Genomic DNA, 18,598 nt, shown 5'->3' on the forward strand with positions numbered 1-18,598 from the left:
AGTACACTATGCAATTTGGCATTTAGAAATTACATTTAAACCATCATTTATAAACCTGTCGATATGTCAGCCACGGTTTTATGCGCCACTGATTGAAAAACCTTTTCACTTCGCTCTTAAGGCAGTGCAGTAGATTTCAAACTCACTGTTAATTGGCAAGGTTTTCACACATTAATCTCAAGGTGCAGTAGCAATCAACACCCTGCCTCTCTGCCAGATGAACAAGGATAACAGAATAAAACATCACAGTACGTGCCAGGATGTCTTTGCAGGAGAAACAGTCCTTGGCGCTGAAAGATTTCTTTGTCTGAAAGCCTCCTCAACCAGGTGCAGTCTTAACAATCGGTGGAGACACCGTTCATTTTACATTCTGTTTAAAGAGCGACCTTCCAGTAGACAGTGGGAACGGCTGACAGATCAAATCTGCCGTTTTCAAGTTGAGAGCGGAGCGGAGCAAGACAGCCTCCTACACAGCTCCCCAGAGAAAGAGAGAGAGAGGAGAGGATCACATCAGCTTCAGCTCTGCTTTGACCAGCAGCCCGCGCTGTTAGTCTGTCACACTGAGGCAGGTCAGAAGTTTCCTGAGACCAACACTAATCATCGCTGGAAATACACAAATAAATAAATAAATAACATTACTTTGCACATTCAGTTCCTTATACAAGCTTGAATAAAGTCAGACCATTGTAAGACCAACATTGAAGTGACATGTTTTGAACAGATAGTTGGATTGTCTAATAATTTAGATAAACTATGTGTCTGAATGTAACAATTACCACACATTTAACCGCTGCTCTCACACGTTGTAACCAACATGTGAGAGCAGCGTGCAGATACAAATTACATGACAGTAGTTGTATCAACCAATCAGGTGTGACAACTTGTCAGCGTACGTTATTAAAGATATTGTCCACGTGTCCGATTCAATCCACCTCTTTTTATGCTCATTTTGAATTAGTGCAACAAAACCCTAAGTGGAAATAATGTAAAACACATTTGGGTAGAAACCTGGCTTGAGACATAAACAAGCTTGAGACAGCTAAAAAAGAAAGAGAAGATGCCATCTGCCATCGCAAATATAATAACAGTGACGTATGTTTGATGGGTATGTTTGTGTCTCGACACCACAGCCTCTCTCCTCCCAGCCCGTTCTCATTCCCAGGGCATTAAATACCGAGGCACCCGCACAAGGCACCCGTTAGTGCCATAATGAAACGCACCGGGCGTTCTATCAACTGTAACGAAAACCCATCCGCGGCAGCAGTAACCACCAATAGAAAGTGCGGGCGGGAGTGGAGGTGGATGGGTCCAACAAACACAGGGCTCGATCCAGGAGATCGCTGTCCGTGTCCCGTGTGTCACGTTCCAATCAGCTGTTCGTTCATGTCCCGTGTTCACAACTTTCAGTGTTATTTTCACTGAACAAACGTAGTAGTTTTAGACCCAACCATGTGGTTCTTTCCTAAATCTAACAATAGCGGTTTTGTTGCCTAATCCTAAAGTGACGACGTTGGCAACTATAGTGGTTTTGATGCCAAAAATAACGTGACGCCAAGGGGCGTGACAAAGCGGCGGTATGTAACAAGTTGGGATGAAAAGATGTTGCTCCTCCGGTCCATTTTAGGGATGGCACGAGAACCGATATCTACCGATAAGTCAATGACGAAATTCTGAAAACGTGATTGTACTCGTTTTTCTGCAGTCCGATAGGTACCGTCAGGGCTCGAGAGTAACGTTGATGATAAAAAAAGAGCTAGTTAACGTTAGCAGCCGATGGGCAGCACAGTCCTGCGGAGCTAACGGCTAACTTTAACGGGAGGTGCGTTCGGGCTCTATTCAGTAAAAATTATAAATATTGAGCGAAGGTCAATATAATATAATATATACAGTATATAAGGTAACATTATCATGATGCGTTCGAGTGCAATCTTGTAAAATGTAGTTATTGGTGAGAACCTTGAATAAATCCAGTTGTTTGAAGGAGACGTTGTCACAGCAACATAAAATAGATAATAGAGAGGGAATTATGACCTGTTTAACTTCCTAACAGTGGATGTTGAAGTACATGGGATTTATTGTTTTTCTATTATGGTATCAAATTGGTATCAAGAAGCGTGGAATTTCACTGGCATTGGTATTGACTACTAAATTTCTGGTATCGGGACATCCCTAGTCCATTCACTATAATTCGTCTGTTGCTCTTTCAGCTAATGAGAGGAGCTATTGTAATTGAACATTATTGAAGCTTACCCCGACTTCACCTGCTGATTCTGTATTGCTCCTGTTGGCCTCATTGGGCATGGGAATGCACTACCATCACTGGGAACCTAAACTGCCGAAATGAGTTGATCACACCCATGTGAGCTTGCACCAGGAGCCTGTGCTTCCATTTGTGCCCACTTTGAGGAAAACAGAGCCCAGTGTGTCCTCGTAAAGAGGGAATAAACTGAGAAAACAATAACAAGTCAGATGTGTCATCTCAGTGGTATTTCTACACTGCTAGTCTTTGGCGGAGATCTGAAAATTGTCCCAGGCATTACTGATCCTTGATGTCTGCAGCATGCTGTGGGCGCCCTAGATGTGATCAATGTACCAGAATGTGTCCTAAAGGGCAAACTTGACATTTAAGATTGGTCTCTGTATTATCTTTTCAAATCACTTTGTATTGGATTTTAACCTATCTCTGTTTTTAGAAGGAAAGAAAGAAAGAAAGAAAGAAAGAAAGAAAGAAAGAAAGATAGAAAGAAAGAAAGAAAGAAAGAACATTTTCTACCCTAGCTCAGTAAAGTAAGTCAAATGTCAAAGCATGCCTTTTAGGCCCACACTAGCATCGTGAATTAAACCTTTATAAATGTCTTCTATCGCCAGGAGACAGTCATTTGAAAGCCAAGGTGGCCCCTCACTGGCCATGTTACCTGCAGTAACAGTGACATGTCAGCACATGCTAATGCCCGTTTCTGCCCTCTGGTTCGACTTGATCTCCATTGCCTCCTCTCATAAAGTCCCAGTACATTGTAACAGCAATAGCTAATAGTGATGAGTCTGGATTTTATTTATTCTTCATAAGGATACGTCTAAAAGCATCCTCACAACTCATAAATGTCCCTGCATTGAATTAAGCGTGTATAGATTATATATATATTATCATGGAGAGCAGAGCTTTGCACATACTGTACTGCTGAAGGAATACAAGAGGAAGTGATACAAGGTTGGTGTACAGTAAAGTGTATCATCTGTGTTTGCAAAGCGAGAGCTTACGCAGCTATTGTGAATAGGATGTGATATTTACATAATGCCGCCGCTTAAACAGAATATTTAAGGATTCTACATACTGTTGGAATATTACTGTGCATTCAAATAAACCTGAGGAGTACTTATAAAAGGTTAAAGGGCCGTGGGGTAAGGTAAACATGTTCACTGCTATACTAAGATATTTATATCATCAATATTTCCTGTGTCAATAAGGAAAGGGTGAGGTAGCAGACTTTACACTCCCTATATTCTTACTCAGGCTCTCTTTCTTTGGGAAAAACATTTTTTAACATGACCCCAAAGACTTTTGGGTCTCGCAAGGGTCCAATAGGGGTATTATGGTTTATGTATTCACCATGCAAATGTCCGCCTTAGCTTCAAACTTAAAAACTTGGCAGTGTTGAGGCAGGAAGCCGCTGGACAGACTGCTGGCGAGCTGTGAAACAGATGGTTCCCCGCATTATCGTTATGCTCTGGCTACAACCGGGCAATTAATATAGACATATATAAATTAGTATATGAAAGCTGAGTAGCTAATGTTGCTTACTGTGGCTCTGTGTTAACCATACCATGATACAGTACAGATACTACTGCTTTAAGTCCCAAAGGCTCCTGCAGCCTGTTTACTGATGCTAAGTTGGTCAACACTAATGACCACATTTAACTAGTTTGTTTCCCTCTAGACTCACCTTTCTATTCAGTTGTTCCATCCCTACTTACACAACTACATTATATCTAATTCAGTCATAATAAAAACATTGTCTCAGAGCGTAAGTGGTGCATCACTCGGGTCATGTGGGAGAGAGAGCGACACTTCTAACTAATCATGAAAATGATGTTGTGACTGTTTTTTCTACCCATCCATGACAACACACAATAAAGAGTGACTTATACCTACTCGGGGAGGTGTAAAGGTACATTTTAAGTTCAACTTTAAACTTTAACTTGCAAGGTAAACCTGTTTTTACTCGTTTATAGTGTAGTTCCTCTGACTATGCAACGTTTAAACTCAAATATAGCTACTGTGATAGCCTGCTGTCTCATTTTAAAACAGCAATATTTATATTGTTGTTGTGGCAAAGGGGTTAGCAAAGAATAGCTTCTTAACGCGTCCTACAGACAAGAAGTAAAGATCTTTACACACCGGGGGCGTGGCGAATAAACAAAACGAAAATGCAAAATACTCGCCTGCGAATGTTCTAATGCAGATTACCATCTAATTGACATTTGTATATTTATTACATGAATACAAAGTAATGAAACGGACCGCTTTGCGTTTTACTGGCTTGCTGCCAATTCTTCTGTCTTTTCCCTCACCAAGGGTGAGTCATTGCCATTTTTGGCCGGCTCTGCAACGCAAGTGGATGAACGACGCCACTTTGCCGGGGCTCCTCGCTCTCTCACCTTTGGGGGCATTACGTGACCAGGCATTAGTAGTCCACTTGACGAGGGCGGTTTCAACCACAGGTTCTTTCCCCGTGCGCATTCGTTTTTTATTCAGAGAAAATTACTTTCCTTTTCCCGTCATGATATCCATGTACACGCAGCATCAGCCTCGGGTATGGCTGATGACAATGATGTTTTTCGTTTAAATGACTATTTCCATGTCATTAAAACACGTTATTTCCATTCTCTCCTTCTGATATAATTCCATCAAAACATTGAAACAAAGAATGGCTCTTTAACACGCCCCCTACTCAAGACCCACTCCTTGAGAACAAGCTGGCATAACGTTTATCTTGAAATAATAGGAAAAAGATTCTAAGTATATTCATGTGGTCAATCTGTTAATATTGACTGATACTCCACCAACAGACAAGAGGAAAAGTAAGGGAGAAGAAATTTAAAAAACACCTAGAAATAACAGGTTTTTAGCAGCTGAAAAATGGTCTAAATTAGAGATGGCAGGAATACTGAAGTACCAGTATTTGTGGTGGCAGGGTTACAGTGCAAGCAGCACACGCCTCTCTGAAACTTTAAATCTCACTGAGATCCATTCTGTCAACATGAAATATCCAGAGCTGAGGCCGCAAGTTGAGCTCCTTCCTCTCTGCATGAGGCTTCACAATGTTCTCCTCCGATCTAGTCTGCCAGCTGTTCCAAAAAGATAACGGCACAGTAAACTCTGACATGACGTTGAGTAAAAATGACCAGGAGCTGACAAGAAGTCTTTCTCAGCTGCTGTGGCACCAACACAGCGTTTTTCTGGTATTTAACAGGGTATCTCACAAACTACCTGACCCCTCTCACTGATCTTTGGCCCAATAGTAACCAATACACCTTTTTCACAATGTTGTCATGAATTTTGCCCAATTTATCCCTGTACAAAAGCATTATATTCACAGGCAGGATTTGGGTTTCTCCATCTGAAAGCAAAGCTAAACCTAACCATATTGTTTCCTGTAAAAACGGAAGTTTATTTTGAAAAGATATTGTTTGCATACGTAACGAGCGGAAATTGATGTGTGCAAAACTGACGCTAGAAGGGTTCCTCGACCGTCATTAGGCGTAGGGCCACTGACCTAGCTGCCGTATTTGACGAGTTAAGAGTGAGTATGTGTTGATATAGCCTAGTGTACACTTAAACTGTGTCTAAAAGGTGTCTAAAATATGTTTTGCTGCTGCCCCCCGTCCACAGCAGTACATCGCTTTGCCTCCATGTCTGTTTCTCCAAACTGGGGGCATGCCGACCGCCATCTACTGTAGGTAATGCACTGACTATGGAGAAGGACCTTATACAACCCCACTTTCAAAACACCCAAACTATCCCTTTAAGCCAAAAGCATTTCTAAGCAGCATATCTGCTGCCTGATAAGACAAAGACATATGGCACGTCCATATGGAAACACCATGAAAGACAATAATAATGCAAACAACACCTGTGGGATACAAACACTTAGAGTCCACCTCATGGGGAGGATTTTATAAAGCATCAAACAAGAATTGAATGCCATATGGGTTCTTGTTTAGACATGCCGAGATTTGTAAATTGAATGAACTTATGATCACTGATCACTGAACTGCTGAACGACATCCCTCCTGTCACTCTGGATGATTACTAACCTGACTGACCTTTTTTTCATTTGTAGCACAGTGAGGACTTTACTACTTATCTAATTCTGCCCCTCAGGATTCATTGCATCCTACCGGCATTCCTCGATCCATTCACCCTTATTAATTTCACTGCACAGCGGGCTCTGAAGCCTATTAGGGCCTGACATAATATTACTGACATGACTTTCACAGACCATACTTCATCAGACAGATACAACTTCTTACAAACTGTTTGTAACAACGATGAATGAAGACTTACTTCACGCCGCTGTGTTTTAATGAACTTGCTAAATTGCATCTAAATGGCATCTTCTACTGCTTGGCTTTCTCAGACACCACCACCACCACACTCGGGCAGAGTAAAATAAGATGAGACAAACTCAGCATGTGAATGAAGTCATCAATCTTTCTGATTGTGTTTTCAAAGGAGAAACGCTCGGGTTTTTTTGAACCATTAATCGTCAAGTGTATTGAGCTCCTTTTGGAATATGTGGCCTCCAGAGAAGCTGTTGTGCAGAACTGTATCACTTACTTTGCTTTCGGAGTGAATGTGCGAGTGTCTAATTGCTTTTTTTCTTACACCAACTTGTATTATGTTCTCAGGAGCAACTACTCTAGGTCTTAAAGTAGGAAGTCTATAGGACCCTTGAGTGCAAGTATAATATGCATGGCTTGGCAAATGACAGGTTATATCGCGTTACATTTTTCTTTACAAGGACAAATAAGCCTTCTCGAGAGGAAGCACTCTTATGCAAATGAGTGGCAGATACGTCTCAACCACAAAACAAATCTATCACACATTCCGTGGTGAAGCCTGGGAATGAGAGATGTACTCGGAGGGGAGGATATATTGAGATCAGCTGGCACAGCTCTATAATTTATAGACTCAGCGACTCAAGAGCCAATGCAATCATTCTTATGAGACTGATTCAAGCAATCTATCACTCCCAGCGCCAGCCAGTCCCGAGCAGTTTTTAAAGAAGTTTATGTGATAGATCTTCGGAACAGGGGAACGCCTCGCAGGTTCAATAACCTGCTGGCTGAGTTGTCGAGCATCCGGGGGTGCCGAGTTACGGAGATGAGAGCCATCGGTGCCGCGTGCTGGCACAGAGATTGCAAACAATCCCGGCCTTCCTGCCAGCGATAGGAAAAAGCTCGGAGGAGAAGTGTATGTGAGCGAGCGGTGTGCATACAATGTGAAATATAAATGAAAGTGAAATGTTTTGGAATTCAATATTTTGTTTATCCAGACAAGATATTCTATCTGTTTGTCTTTATGAATATTTTTTTTCATCATTTGATATGTTTTCTGTCTTTTATCACACAAACACATCACGCAATACAGAGCAACCAGCAGTAATCCAGCCAGCATCACTTGAACTGTTGAATAAATGGCATATCTGCTGGGATTTCCAGATTGAAGACAACCACTTATAAAAACTATAAAATATAATTTCACATTAAACCATTTAGCGACATCACTGATGCTTCACAAGCAGACATGACAGTAGAAATTTGTATCTGAGACTTGTGTTTTCCCCGGCCTCTCAGGACAGAGTTTGATTGCAGCTTAACGTCGTCCTCATTACTTATCTTTCAAATCAGAGCGGCTTTCACTTCAACTGCAACATAAGAACTTGTCAAAGTACTCCATCTGAAGTAAGGCGCTCTTTGAGCTGGATCAAAGCATGTCAGTGTTTCAACTACGAATATATCTCCAGCGACAAAAAAAAAAGCTCTATTTTGAGAACAGGCAGTTTTCATGGACTACATGACAGACAAGCCAGTGCATTTTCGCTCCACTTGGCCGATGTAATGCAGAGCAAATCATTTATCAGTCATTTGGAGAGGAGGCTCTCTAATTAATGATTTTTCAGATAAGACTCATCGTTGAGTACACTCAACTTCTAAATATTGGTAAACCAGGATGCAATTAGCTCTCATAAATGTTATCTCATTGAATTTGCTCTTCAAAATAACAATTAGCTAACAAACTAATGGCATGATGTGAAACTAATTCACTGAAGAGGTCCTTGTCTTTGACTGAAGATGTGCTGGTCAATGAAATCCCCTGAAGCCAAAGGTATAAATGGCATGTCTAGAGAATGATAAATAAAGATTTATCACTCAAACTTTCCATCGCTCACCTTATTTATTTAGGTTGATTTCACAGATGGGCAGTGGTTAGCAGAAGGTCGCAAGTTCAAATCTGGCTTGGGGCTCTTCTGTGTGGAGTTTGCATGTTCTCCCCGTGTTACCGTGGGTTTCCTCCGGGTTCTCCGGCTTCCTCCCACAGTCCAAAGACATACAGGTTAGGTTAATGTTGACTCTAAATTGCCCGTAGGTGTGAATGTGAACATGAATGGCTGTTTGTCTCTATATGTCAGCCCTGTGATAGTCTGGTGACCTGTCCAGGGTGTACCCTGCCTTCGCTCCAGCGCCCCCACCCTTAATAGGATGAGCAGTTACAGATAATGGATGGATGGATGGATGGATGGATGGATGGATTTCACAGATTAAAAGGTAGCATTTAGGGGGATCTATTGGCAAAAATGAAATATAATATATTAGTATGTTTTCTTTAGTGTATTATCACCTGAAAATAAGAATTGTTGTATTTTTGTTACCTTAGAATGAGCCGTGTCTATCTACATACGGAGCGGGTCCTCTTCAAGGAGCCGGCCACCGTAGTTCTCGTACACGCTTGGCACACAGGAGAAGTTTCAGTTGGTTGCAATCTGCAACCTCACCGCTAGATGGCACCAAATCATACACACTGCACAAACACATTGCATTCACATAGCGCCGTTCTAGTCTTCCGACCACTCAAAGGCACTTTACACTACATGTCAGCATTCACACACACATTTATACACTGATGGTAGAGGCTGACATGCAAGGTGCCAACCTGCCCATCACGATCTAATCTAAATACTCATTCACACACACCAATGGCACACCGATGCGAGTAATTTGGGGTTATGTATCTTGCCCAAGGACAGTTCTGAGCCTAAGCTGGCCCTAATACTTCTCAGAAGTTTGATAGTGATGGTGACGATCATGGATTGCAGGTACACGTGATGAATGAATGATAACACAAGTGATATAATAGCCACTGCCGCGTGTAATGACCGCTGCTCTGGCCTTGTCGGAGAGCCTCGCTGATGCCACTAGACAATCAATGTAATCGTTTCTTCCTCGTCCACTTCATGGAATGGTCTAAAGACTGCTGGAGCTGTAAGTATTGATGTGCAAACAGCTGATTAAGGGTCTATGTACTTCCTTTCATGGCTATCTTTAGAAGTAGAAAGTAGAAACAAGGCTCCAAATGTCTGGGAGTTCACACAGATTCGCTGGATAGTAAATCATGGATCAATGTTAAACTGAATTGTGAAATCATTGTCACTTTGTGACTTTGTAGTGTTTAAGTTTCACACATAGCATTCGTACACTCAAATAAAACGATGGAGAGTAAATAGTAAGTAGAAAGTGATTTTAAACCCTTAGCATTCTGCCCTCTTTTAGAGGGGTAGCGGTAGATGACAGGGGATGTTCAGGGGGAGATAAAAGGTCAACAGTAGATGTCACATAGAAGTGGTGTACATCATCTGAAAGCTGAACCTGAAGACTACTTTGAGATGCAGCTCAGCACTGTGTGTCAAGTTGTTCTAGTCATTAACAAGAACAAAAAAATAATTAATCAATTAATTAATCAATTTAAATAAATTGTGCGAGTGTGTAAGAGCGTAGAACATGATGATACAACTATATGATGGCCATTCCCATGCTATATTATGTCTCATAAATTGTTGCAGCAATTTTTGGGTTAATTAAATTTGTTACATAGAATTGGTGCTAAATTCAACCATTTTTTAACAACACGAAAATTGATTAAAATGATAAAAAATCCCTCCAAAATACCACAATAAGACACCAAGACCTTGAGGAATACCATAGAAAAAGCCATGCTGTGATTTGGAATCAAAAACTTTTGACATTTGGAGATTTCTGCAAGAATTGCATTTTTTGATGATTGGATGGCGAGCACTTCTGTTCTGGAAACTGCTCAGAAATTGTAAATCTAGCTAGGAAAGCCATCCATCCTCTGAATGCTCTAGGTCTCTAGTTTGTGGTTGTAAAGTTTCACGAGGCTGTGATTATCCTAGAGGTCACCACAGGTCATTTTATACAGTGAAGATTTTTAGAAAAGGTGAAAATAACACATTTATACTGCATGCAAAAAACTGCATGGTTTTTGCACCAAACTGCATGTGATTATCATAAAGTGGGCATGTCTGTAAAGGGGAGACTCGTGGTTACCCATAGAACCCATTTTCATTCACATATCTTGAGGTCAGAGGTCAAGGGACCCCTTTGAAAATTGCCATGCCAGTTTTTCCTCACCAAAATTTTGAGTAACTTCGTAGAGTTCTCAACAAGTTAGCCTAGTACCAATGGATTCATTAGGCTTTTTAGTTTCATATGATACCAGTATCTTTGCTCTAGTTTTGAAAACTCACCCCGCAAGAACCTCTGAAAGACAGAATAACTGGGCCGTGCCCACTGGCGGGCTTTCGGAGTGTTAAGGGGTTTTAAACACAGCGGCTGACTTAATAAGCGCGTTCCTCGGATGTCCCTGAGTCAGTTGAGGCTGTCCAAATCCACAATTCTTTAAGTATGCACAAAGGGAACCAATTTCGTCTACATCTGACCTGCTAACCTCATACAAGCCTGAGTGCAGCCTGAGATCCTCCAGTCGGGGTTTGTTAGTAGTTCCTAAGTCGAGGTTAAAAGCCAGAGGAGACCGGGCCTTTGAAGTCAGGGCCACTCGACTCCTGAATCCCCTGCCAGAGGAGAGCAGGCAGGCCGGCTCTGCTTCTTCCCTTTAAAAGCACATTATTTTAGAATTGCATTCTCTTGAGCTGTCTTTATTGTTCTGATGCCTCTGTGCTGGTGACAGCTGTAGCTGGAGAACATTGTTGTGAACGTGATATCTCAGGAACACCTGGAGGCAATTTCTTCAAATTTAAAAAAAAACATCCACTAGGACTCAAGGATGAACTGATTAGAATTCGGTGGTCAGAGGTTCACAGGTTTTTAGACACAACTCAAGAATTCATACGCTAATTAGGACAATTTCACACAAATGTCTAACAGGAGGAAATGATGACATTTTGGACAGACATGGATGTAAACTGCAACTTGACGGGTTGGCGGAGGCATGCAACAGCGAGGCAGTAATTATTTGATGTAATAGTGCAATTATAATAATTTGTAATCTAATTTAATAATTTCATTTCAATTTTATCTGGTTTTAGGTCTAAAGCATTTCGTACCATTTTTCTGCTATATAAATAAAGTTACTTTTATGATTGTTATTAACACACGCCAAGCTAACTGCCTGCAGTCTAGTTGCATTTTGGGTAATGTAGGCACCGGTTGTGACAAGGGGAAAAATGCATGGAATAATATCACTGGTCCTGCTGCATCAATTTTGATCAGTCTGCAAGTCTGACTGATAAAACAGAACAATGCCTGTAGGCACAAATGCAGAAATATGCATACACACTGTTTTTAGACACAGAGATTTAGTCGTGCACCTACACAGAGCTTTATGCATCTAGCCCCTGGTGCAGAAACTGTACTTATTTCTAGGGTATTTTATCAAGCAGAACATCTGGTTTCATGAGACACTGTTGTGCCCACTGCTTAAAGACTTCATGTCACTTTAATTTTCAGTTCCAGGCTTTTTGTCACTCAAGAACCATAAAATGATGTGACTATAAATGGATGGAAGGTAGTGGGTGTAGGATACAGCCGTACGCTCAGATGTACTTTATCTTGTCATCTTGAAACAGGATCATAAAATTGGTATTTCAAAATAAGAGGCTCAGTCCTCTGCACTTACATAAATCACTGACTGTCACTCTTACCCAAACTTCCTGTCGAGATCCCTGCCGTGTAAATCCACAATGTTACAGCACAGCGGGAGAAATATTGCACACGACCTCCCATCACTAGGAGCGGAGCACTGGCACAGCTCCTCGCTTCCCTGACGATCCCAGTTTATAGCTGCAATCTGCATGTGGGTGGACCCGACACGTCCAAGGACCGCCATGAGCCTCGGGCAGCATCCTTGTTAAACTCAGCCAGACCCCAGGAGTTAAGGCCGACGAAAAATCTGCTGCAGCGTCCTAATTGGATTTCTTATCTTGGCTTGTGGCATAAGGACACAGCTATGATATGAAGAGGGGGCATTTAAGAGGATAACAGAGAGCCGTTAAGACCTCAGTGCCAGACGACGGGGTTCAGACATGGAGAGATTAGCGTTTTTTGTACAACACAGAGGAGTTTTGAAGTACTTAATCCTGACTATGATCCCTGCTTGTTTCACCGATTTCCGAGACAGGCTCACTGTGAGCTGAAGGCAAAGTGCATCATGCCGAGCTGCAGCAGACGCCTCAGGGTGTCAGACACTCCTCCTAGCTCAACGTTGTTATAATTTGGGGAGGTTTTCGATTTCGAATGCAGCGAGCAGCCAGTTCATTTTCCCCAAAAAATGCAAAGACAGGTGGTGAAAGGGAAAAGTGCTGCACAGAGATTCAGAAAATTTATTTTTGCACACGGCAACCCTTAAAGGGACTATTTGTAACTTTCAGAAATGCTTCTTAACAGCGACACCTGTGGCCGTGAAATCAACGAAAGTCAGCGTCGGGCTCGCGCTTGCTCGCTCTCAATATACCTGAACGAGCGTCACTCAAAACAGTGAGGCGACACACGTCAGCTAAAACCACAATATCACTCTATATTTCAGCTGCTTGGCAGTAATGTTAGCTGACCAGACGAAGGTCTCTCCATGAACATGATTTGGATCTGATCTTAGTGTTGGCTTTTACTGCCTCAGCGCAGGCTGAGGCAGCGGGGCTCTGCAGCGTGTCTCCCTGCTCTCTCCGCCCGCAGCCGGAGAGAGCAGGGAGACACCGGCACCCGGTCGGTAACGAGACGATAACGTTACTAGCTGAGGAACTCCGTCACTTCACAAGAAACGGGAAACCTCTGTTGGTCTGAAGGAGCTGCAGCATTTATTTCTGCACAAACGTCCACTGTTCATTCACTAGATATTCTCAGAGCTAAACTAACTCTTCTGCAGTGAGGAGTGAGCGCGCATTCACGTCTAGAGGTGGAACGAGCTGAGAACGCGCGCGCTCTCTGAGTGAAGGCAGGCAGGCAGAGGAGGAGAGGCAGCGGCAACACGCGAACGCGCATATGCGAGAGCGCATGTGTGGCGACCCGCTACATTTATACGCTTAAAAAGTTACAAATAGTCCCTTTAAGGAAACACAATCATACTTGCCAACCTTGACACCTCAAAAATAGAGAGGATTTCAAAACCAAAGTGGGGTTCTAGGGGTCGTCCCCCAGAAAAATCTGAGTTTCAGAGACTTTGTTTCCTCCATTCTGGTGACTTTTAAAGAATGGAAATACAAAATAATAAGTACACTGAAACAGCAATGTTATGTTAAATAGCCTATTGGCCTATTTTCAATTTTACCTTAAATTCTCATGAAAGAAAACTGAATAATTTGCCCCTCTGGTGTGAACTTCTGGTATAAAACGAGGCTACTATTCATCAGTATTCATTCTTTCATTTTTTGCCCCTGCTTGAGTATTTCTCTCTCTTAGTACTCTCCATCTCTCTCTCCTTCTCTCACTCACTGAAGGTCCTTTCAGACACTGTGCTATGAAACCCGTTATTTCCAATGGCTAGTGCCACGCCAAAGTGGCTTTGCTGTGATGCTGTCATGTGCGGCGAACGCAGCTCCAACCGTGTCGCAGTGTCGCGAGCAGCTCTCCTCCACCGGGAAAAGACATTCGGTGTAGCTCTATTGCCATCTGGGGGGAAACAGCAGAGCTTATGGCTTATACACGCTGTACAGTGCCAGAAACAGGTTGAGATAACGAAAAGGAAAAAGAAGGTGTGAAAAATTGCCATAAATCGGGAGAAATGCGGGAGAACTGTGACCCCGGGAGGAAACCAGGAGAGTCTCCCGGGAAAATTGGGAGGGTTGGATACAGAATACGAGGCTGAAAATTCTCACGGACTGTAATTCAAGCTCTGTTTATTGTCACTGTAGGAAAAGAAATATCCAATTTGGCTCAGCAAGTCTGTTCACGTAGAATATTGTGTTTTTTTCATATTTGCTAAGTTCTCAGAAACTTGAAATGTGTTTTTAAGAATGTTTACAATTATGCACCTTGTTAATTTATTTGCCCATGTGTCAATATGTGTCAGTACATCAACCTGTAGGGAAGCGAACCATGGAGCTCTTTCTAATTCTTCTATTTCACCTGGGACACACCGCTTTTGTTCACTTCCTTATTCTCTGTCGTTTGAAAACAAACGTCATTACAGACGCGTGTAGGTGACATGGTTCATTTTCCACAACACAACAGGACATTCAGGAGTCTGTCTGTATGGCAACAAATAGAAGTGCACTAAAGACCTGTCATTTCTGCCCTGCCTTATTTTCATTGGCTGCTGAAGCCAATCAGCCGCTTTCTCTAATTACGTTTATTGATCCTCGTTGGTTTAAAGCACTCACTAACTCCCACATGACGGGATATGTTATATGCTTTAAGCATAGCAAGTAAAGGTGTGTTTGGACCATAGAAACGTATAAACTGTATAAAATGACTTGTGGTAGTCGTGGACACACTCATGCCGGCGTGACGTGTAAAACAGCGTTTAGTGTGTGTGCAATTCAAGCTATGACACTCTAGGCACCCGTCTAGCGTCAGTTTTGGATGAGTCAAGGACGGCGTGTCAATTTATGCTTGTCATACATAGTGACTTTTCAAAATAAACTTCTGTGTTCACAGGAAACATACAGTTTCCGCTCCTTACATGCATACGTTCTCTTTTCAAAATAAAATTCCAACGTAGGTTTTTTGCTTAGTTGTTTACTTGGTTTGGTTTAGGCAACAAAAGTACTTGTAGGCTTACGAAAAGATTGGGTTATGTTTGCTACTTAACTTACATAGCGTTAGGGAAGAATATTACGTAACAAAACTACGTAAAATAAGTCAACGTTGACTTGGTTTCACATGGGACATGAACAGCGATCAGCAGTCTGTCGCCCATACCGGGATCCAGTCCCAAAGTGCAGCAGCACGTTGGGTCGCTGCATGCCACCGTAGTCCCGCCGTGGGTCAGCCCGGACCGCTGTGCGAGGGCCGGGGATGCCTGAGGCAGTGGTAGGAGTCGGACCCATCCGGGGAGTTGATGGAGAGAGCTCCGATGCTCGGGCCTCACCGTCAGTTATCCGGGCTGGACCCACAGCGGTGCTACAGAGACGTGCGGTGCACTCACCTGGGACGGGATCCTGATGTGGGCAACGGACTGCTGAAAGCGCAGTTACAGACAGGCTTCAAGTGAAACATTACAAACACTCCTGAGGCTGCAGTGATTGTTTTAAAGAAATCTTGTTAACCATTGTTTTATTGCTTAATTTTTCGTTTTACATAACAAAGTAGAAATAAGTAACCTAGGCAACTAGTGTAGTAGTAATAATAATAATAATTTAGATAATACTTGTCAAATTTAAGCACAGTGCTTTACAGATTTAAACATTTACAGAATCTGAATCCCATGTAAGCCCCCCTATATGACATATAAAAATGTATCTCTGAGCCCATACATAAAATGAGAAATAACTTTAATGAAATGACATAACTCTGTGGGTTGCTTTTCCTCCTGTCTTCCCCACATTTTTTTAGTCACAAGCCACCACTGAACTGGATGCATCCAACAATAACTCCCTGCATCCAAAACATGTACAGTGTGTGACAGCCGCAGCCTCATATTAAACACAGTGCCTTTTATGAGCATCCTTATGATTGAATGGTTGGGCCTGCCTGGTGAACATCAGCACAACAAAAAAAAAGATGACAGATGAAGAGTTGGCTCCAGCACAAGGGTCACAGAGAAGGAGCCATGCAGCATCTGGAGCACACAAGGCTGTACAGCAGTAAGTGATGGCTGTTGATGAAGTCTCACAGCTCAGCACAAGAAGGACAATGTGCACCTGGCTCACTCAGCTATACTCTGAGTCCAACTGCACTAAATAGTGAAACAGCAAGAGAGAAAAAAAATATTTTTCACCCATCTTTCATTCTTAGTTGAACTCCACTAATTCCAAACATTCAGCCTTGTATTCCAAAATTGCACTCCTTTGAGTTATTGGGAAAGAGGATGGATACATTTGCCCCAAGCTAAATTTCTCCAGTGGGACTACGAGGTTGAAAAGTGATGCGCAACCCGCGGCAAAATCGATACCCCCGTTGAGTCACACACGCACACTCACACAAACACACTGTATGCGAGGCCACCGCGCACACAAACACACCAAAAATGCCACACTCCTCCAGCCAGCAGCAGGTTTAGGTATATGATGATGAAGACAATGCGGATGTTTGTCGTTTCTCTCGATCGTGACTCGAACAGAAAACGTCGGTGTTAATTGTGTTACTACCTGTCCTCTCATTTATCTCACACCATCTGTAAAACACACACACACCTCCTGCTGCTGCCTCCTTGTATAGCCACTGTCATAAGATTTCATTCTAACAACAACAGGTCGAATAATCAGGATGATCTCTCGAGACTGCGCACGGCAAAGTTGAGCAACTGATGCGCCATCAAAAAAAACACACAAAATGTTTCTGAGAGTGTTGTCGTGTGGAAGTGGCAGCACAGAGACCAGTCTGTATGAAGAGAGCCTCTATAATGTCTTGTCAGCACCATACAGATAATATAATAACAAGGAGCGAGACGTGATATGAATGAAATCTCGCCACTGCGCCAGTGTGTGTAGCTCCTCATCCAATAACACATTCACACTGCTGGACGACAAGAACTGGAACCCCCTCATTCAAAGCAGCTTATACTTGCTCACTGTCATGTCAAAATGAAATCCTTTCAAACGGTAACTTCATGTAATTATGATGGAGATGCTGACATGCACATATCCCCAAAGCGTCTCCAAAGCGCTGTGCGTCAATGCGCATAGCCGCTCACCAAACCCCGCACTGAAGTTGAGCTGCTGCTGATATACAGAGTTACACACAAGTTCATTCCAGCACAAGAACACAACATTCATAAAAGCTTCTACCTTGATGATCTTCGTAGACTGGCATTTCACTTGGTGCGAGACGGTGGCGGTTTGGTTCATCTTGACTGGACGCCGATACAAACAGTCCTCCTCCTTATCCAAGTGAGACAAAACAGCCGGAGAGAGAGAGAAGCAAAGCGAGTCCTCTTCTTCTTACAACTCTACAGCTCGTGGGATGCTCGGTGGGTTCGCTCTTTGTGCGTTTTTGAAGGAAGCGCGCAACCGCGTCTGACAGCTACTGTACTGGATGTGCCTTATTGCGCAGCGCGGCAGGTATGTACTGTATGTGCACAAATGACTGGTGATGATTGGTAACCAGGGGCGACCGCAGACATTTCAGAAACGAGGTGGCCACGGGGATAACCTCAGCTATGATGACAGAGTGTGTGCCAATCTTCCCAAAGAAAAACACTTAATGAAACAAATGACAGAGTTCTGCAGACAGACACAGTCATTTTTATTATGATTATTAATGTGTAATAAGCGGGATAATAGACAGGGGCGATGCCTTGTCGGGATTTATTTCACGACAATGAGCGACTCGCTTTACATTCTCATTTCTTACTTATTCATTATTATGTGTGAAAACCTTGCCAATTAACAGTGAGTTTGAAATCTACAGAGCGAAGTGAAAAGGTTTTTCAATCAGTGGCGCATTAAAACGTGGCGGACATATCTACAGGTTTATAAATGATGGTTTAAATGTAATTTCTAAATGCCAAATTGCATAGTTTACTCATTCAGAGGCTGTGTGGTGGACAATAACTGCAGCTGATGATAGATTCAACCTTTATTATCTGACTTAAAGCTTCAGTAGGCAGAATGTTTTTTGGCATCATTGGGCAAAAATTCATTATAACCTTTCAGCATATTGTAATTCAAGTGCTCTGAGAGAAAACTAGACTTCTACACCTCCTCATGGCTCTGTTTTCAGACTTTGGAAAATCTAGTCCGTGACGGGAGACTTTGGCCAATCACAGGCCATTTCAGAGAGAGAGGGTTCCTATTGGCTGTTCATTCAACAGAGTCGGCTGTCAATCACTCGATCAAACTCCGATCAAATGGTCAAACTAGGCAGCGCTGATCAAATATGAATCAATATTCTGTTACTGTGATGCCTA

At 42.5% G+C, this 18,598-nt stretch overlaps 1 protein-coding gene across 1 annotated transcript in view; it reads right to left on the reverse strand.

Moving 5' to 3' along the window:
* dpp10 (dipeptidyl peptidase like 10) overlaps positions 1-17,730 on the reverse strand; it is a 226,039-nt gene extending 208,309 nt beyond the window's left edge. Inside the window, exon 1 of the mRNA XM_074658563.1 lies at positions 17,478-17,730. Coding sequence (XP_074514664.1) covers positions 17,478-17,537 — 60 coding nt within the window. The 5' untranslated portion in view covers positions 17,538-17,730. The remainder of the gene's footprint in view (positions 1-17,477) is intronic.
* Between the last annotated feature and the right edge of the window lie 868 nt (positions 17,731-18,598).

Source organism: Sebastes fasciatus, chromosome 14 (genome assembly GCF_043250625.1).
Source record: "Sebastes fasciatus isolate fSebFas1 chromosome 14, fSebFas1.pri, whole genome shotgun sequence".
Classification (NCBI taxonomy): Eukaryota; Metazoa; Chordata; class Actinopteri; order Perciformes; family Sebastidae; genus Sebastes; species Sebastes fasciatus.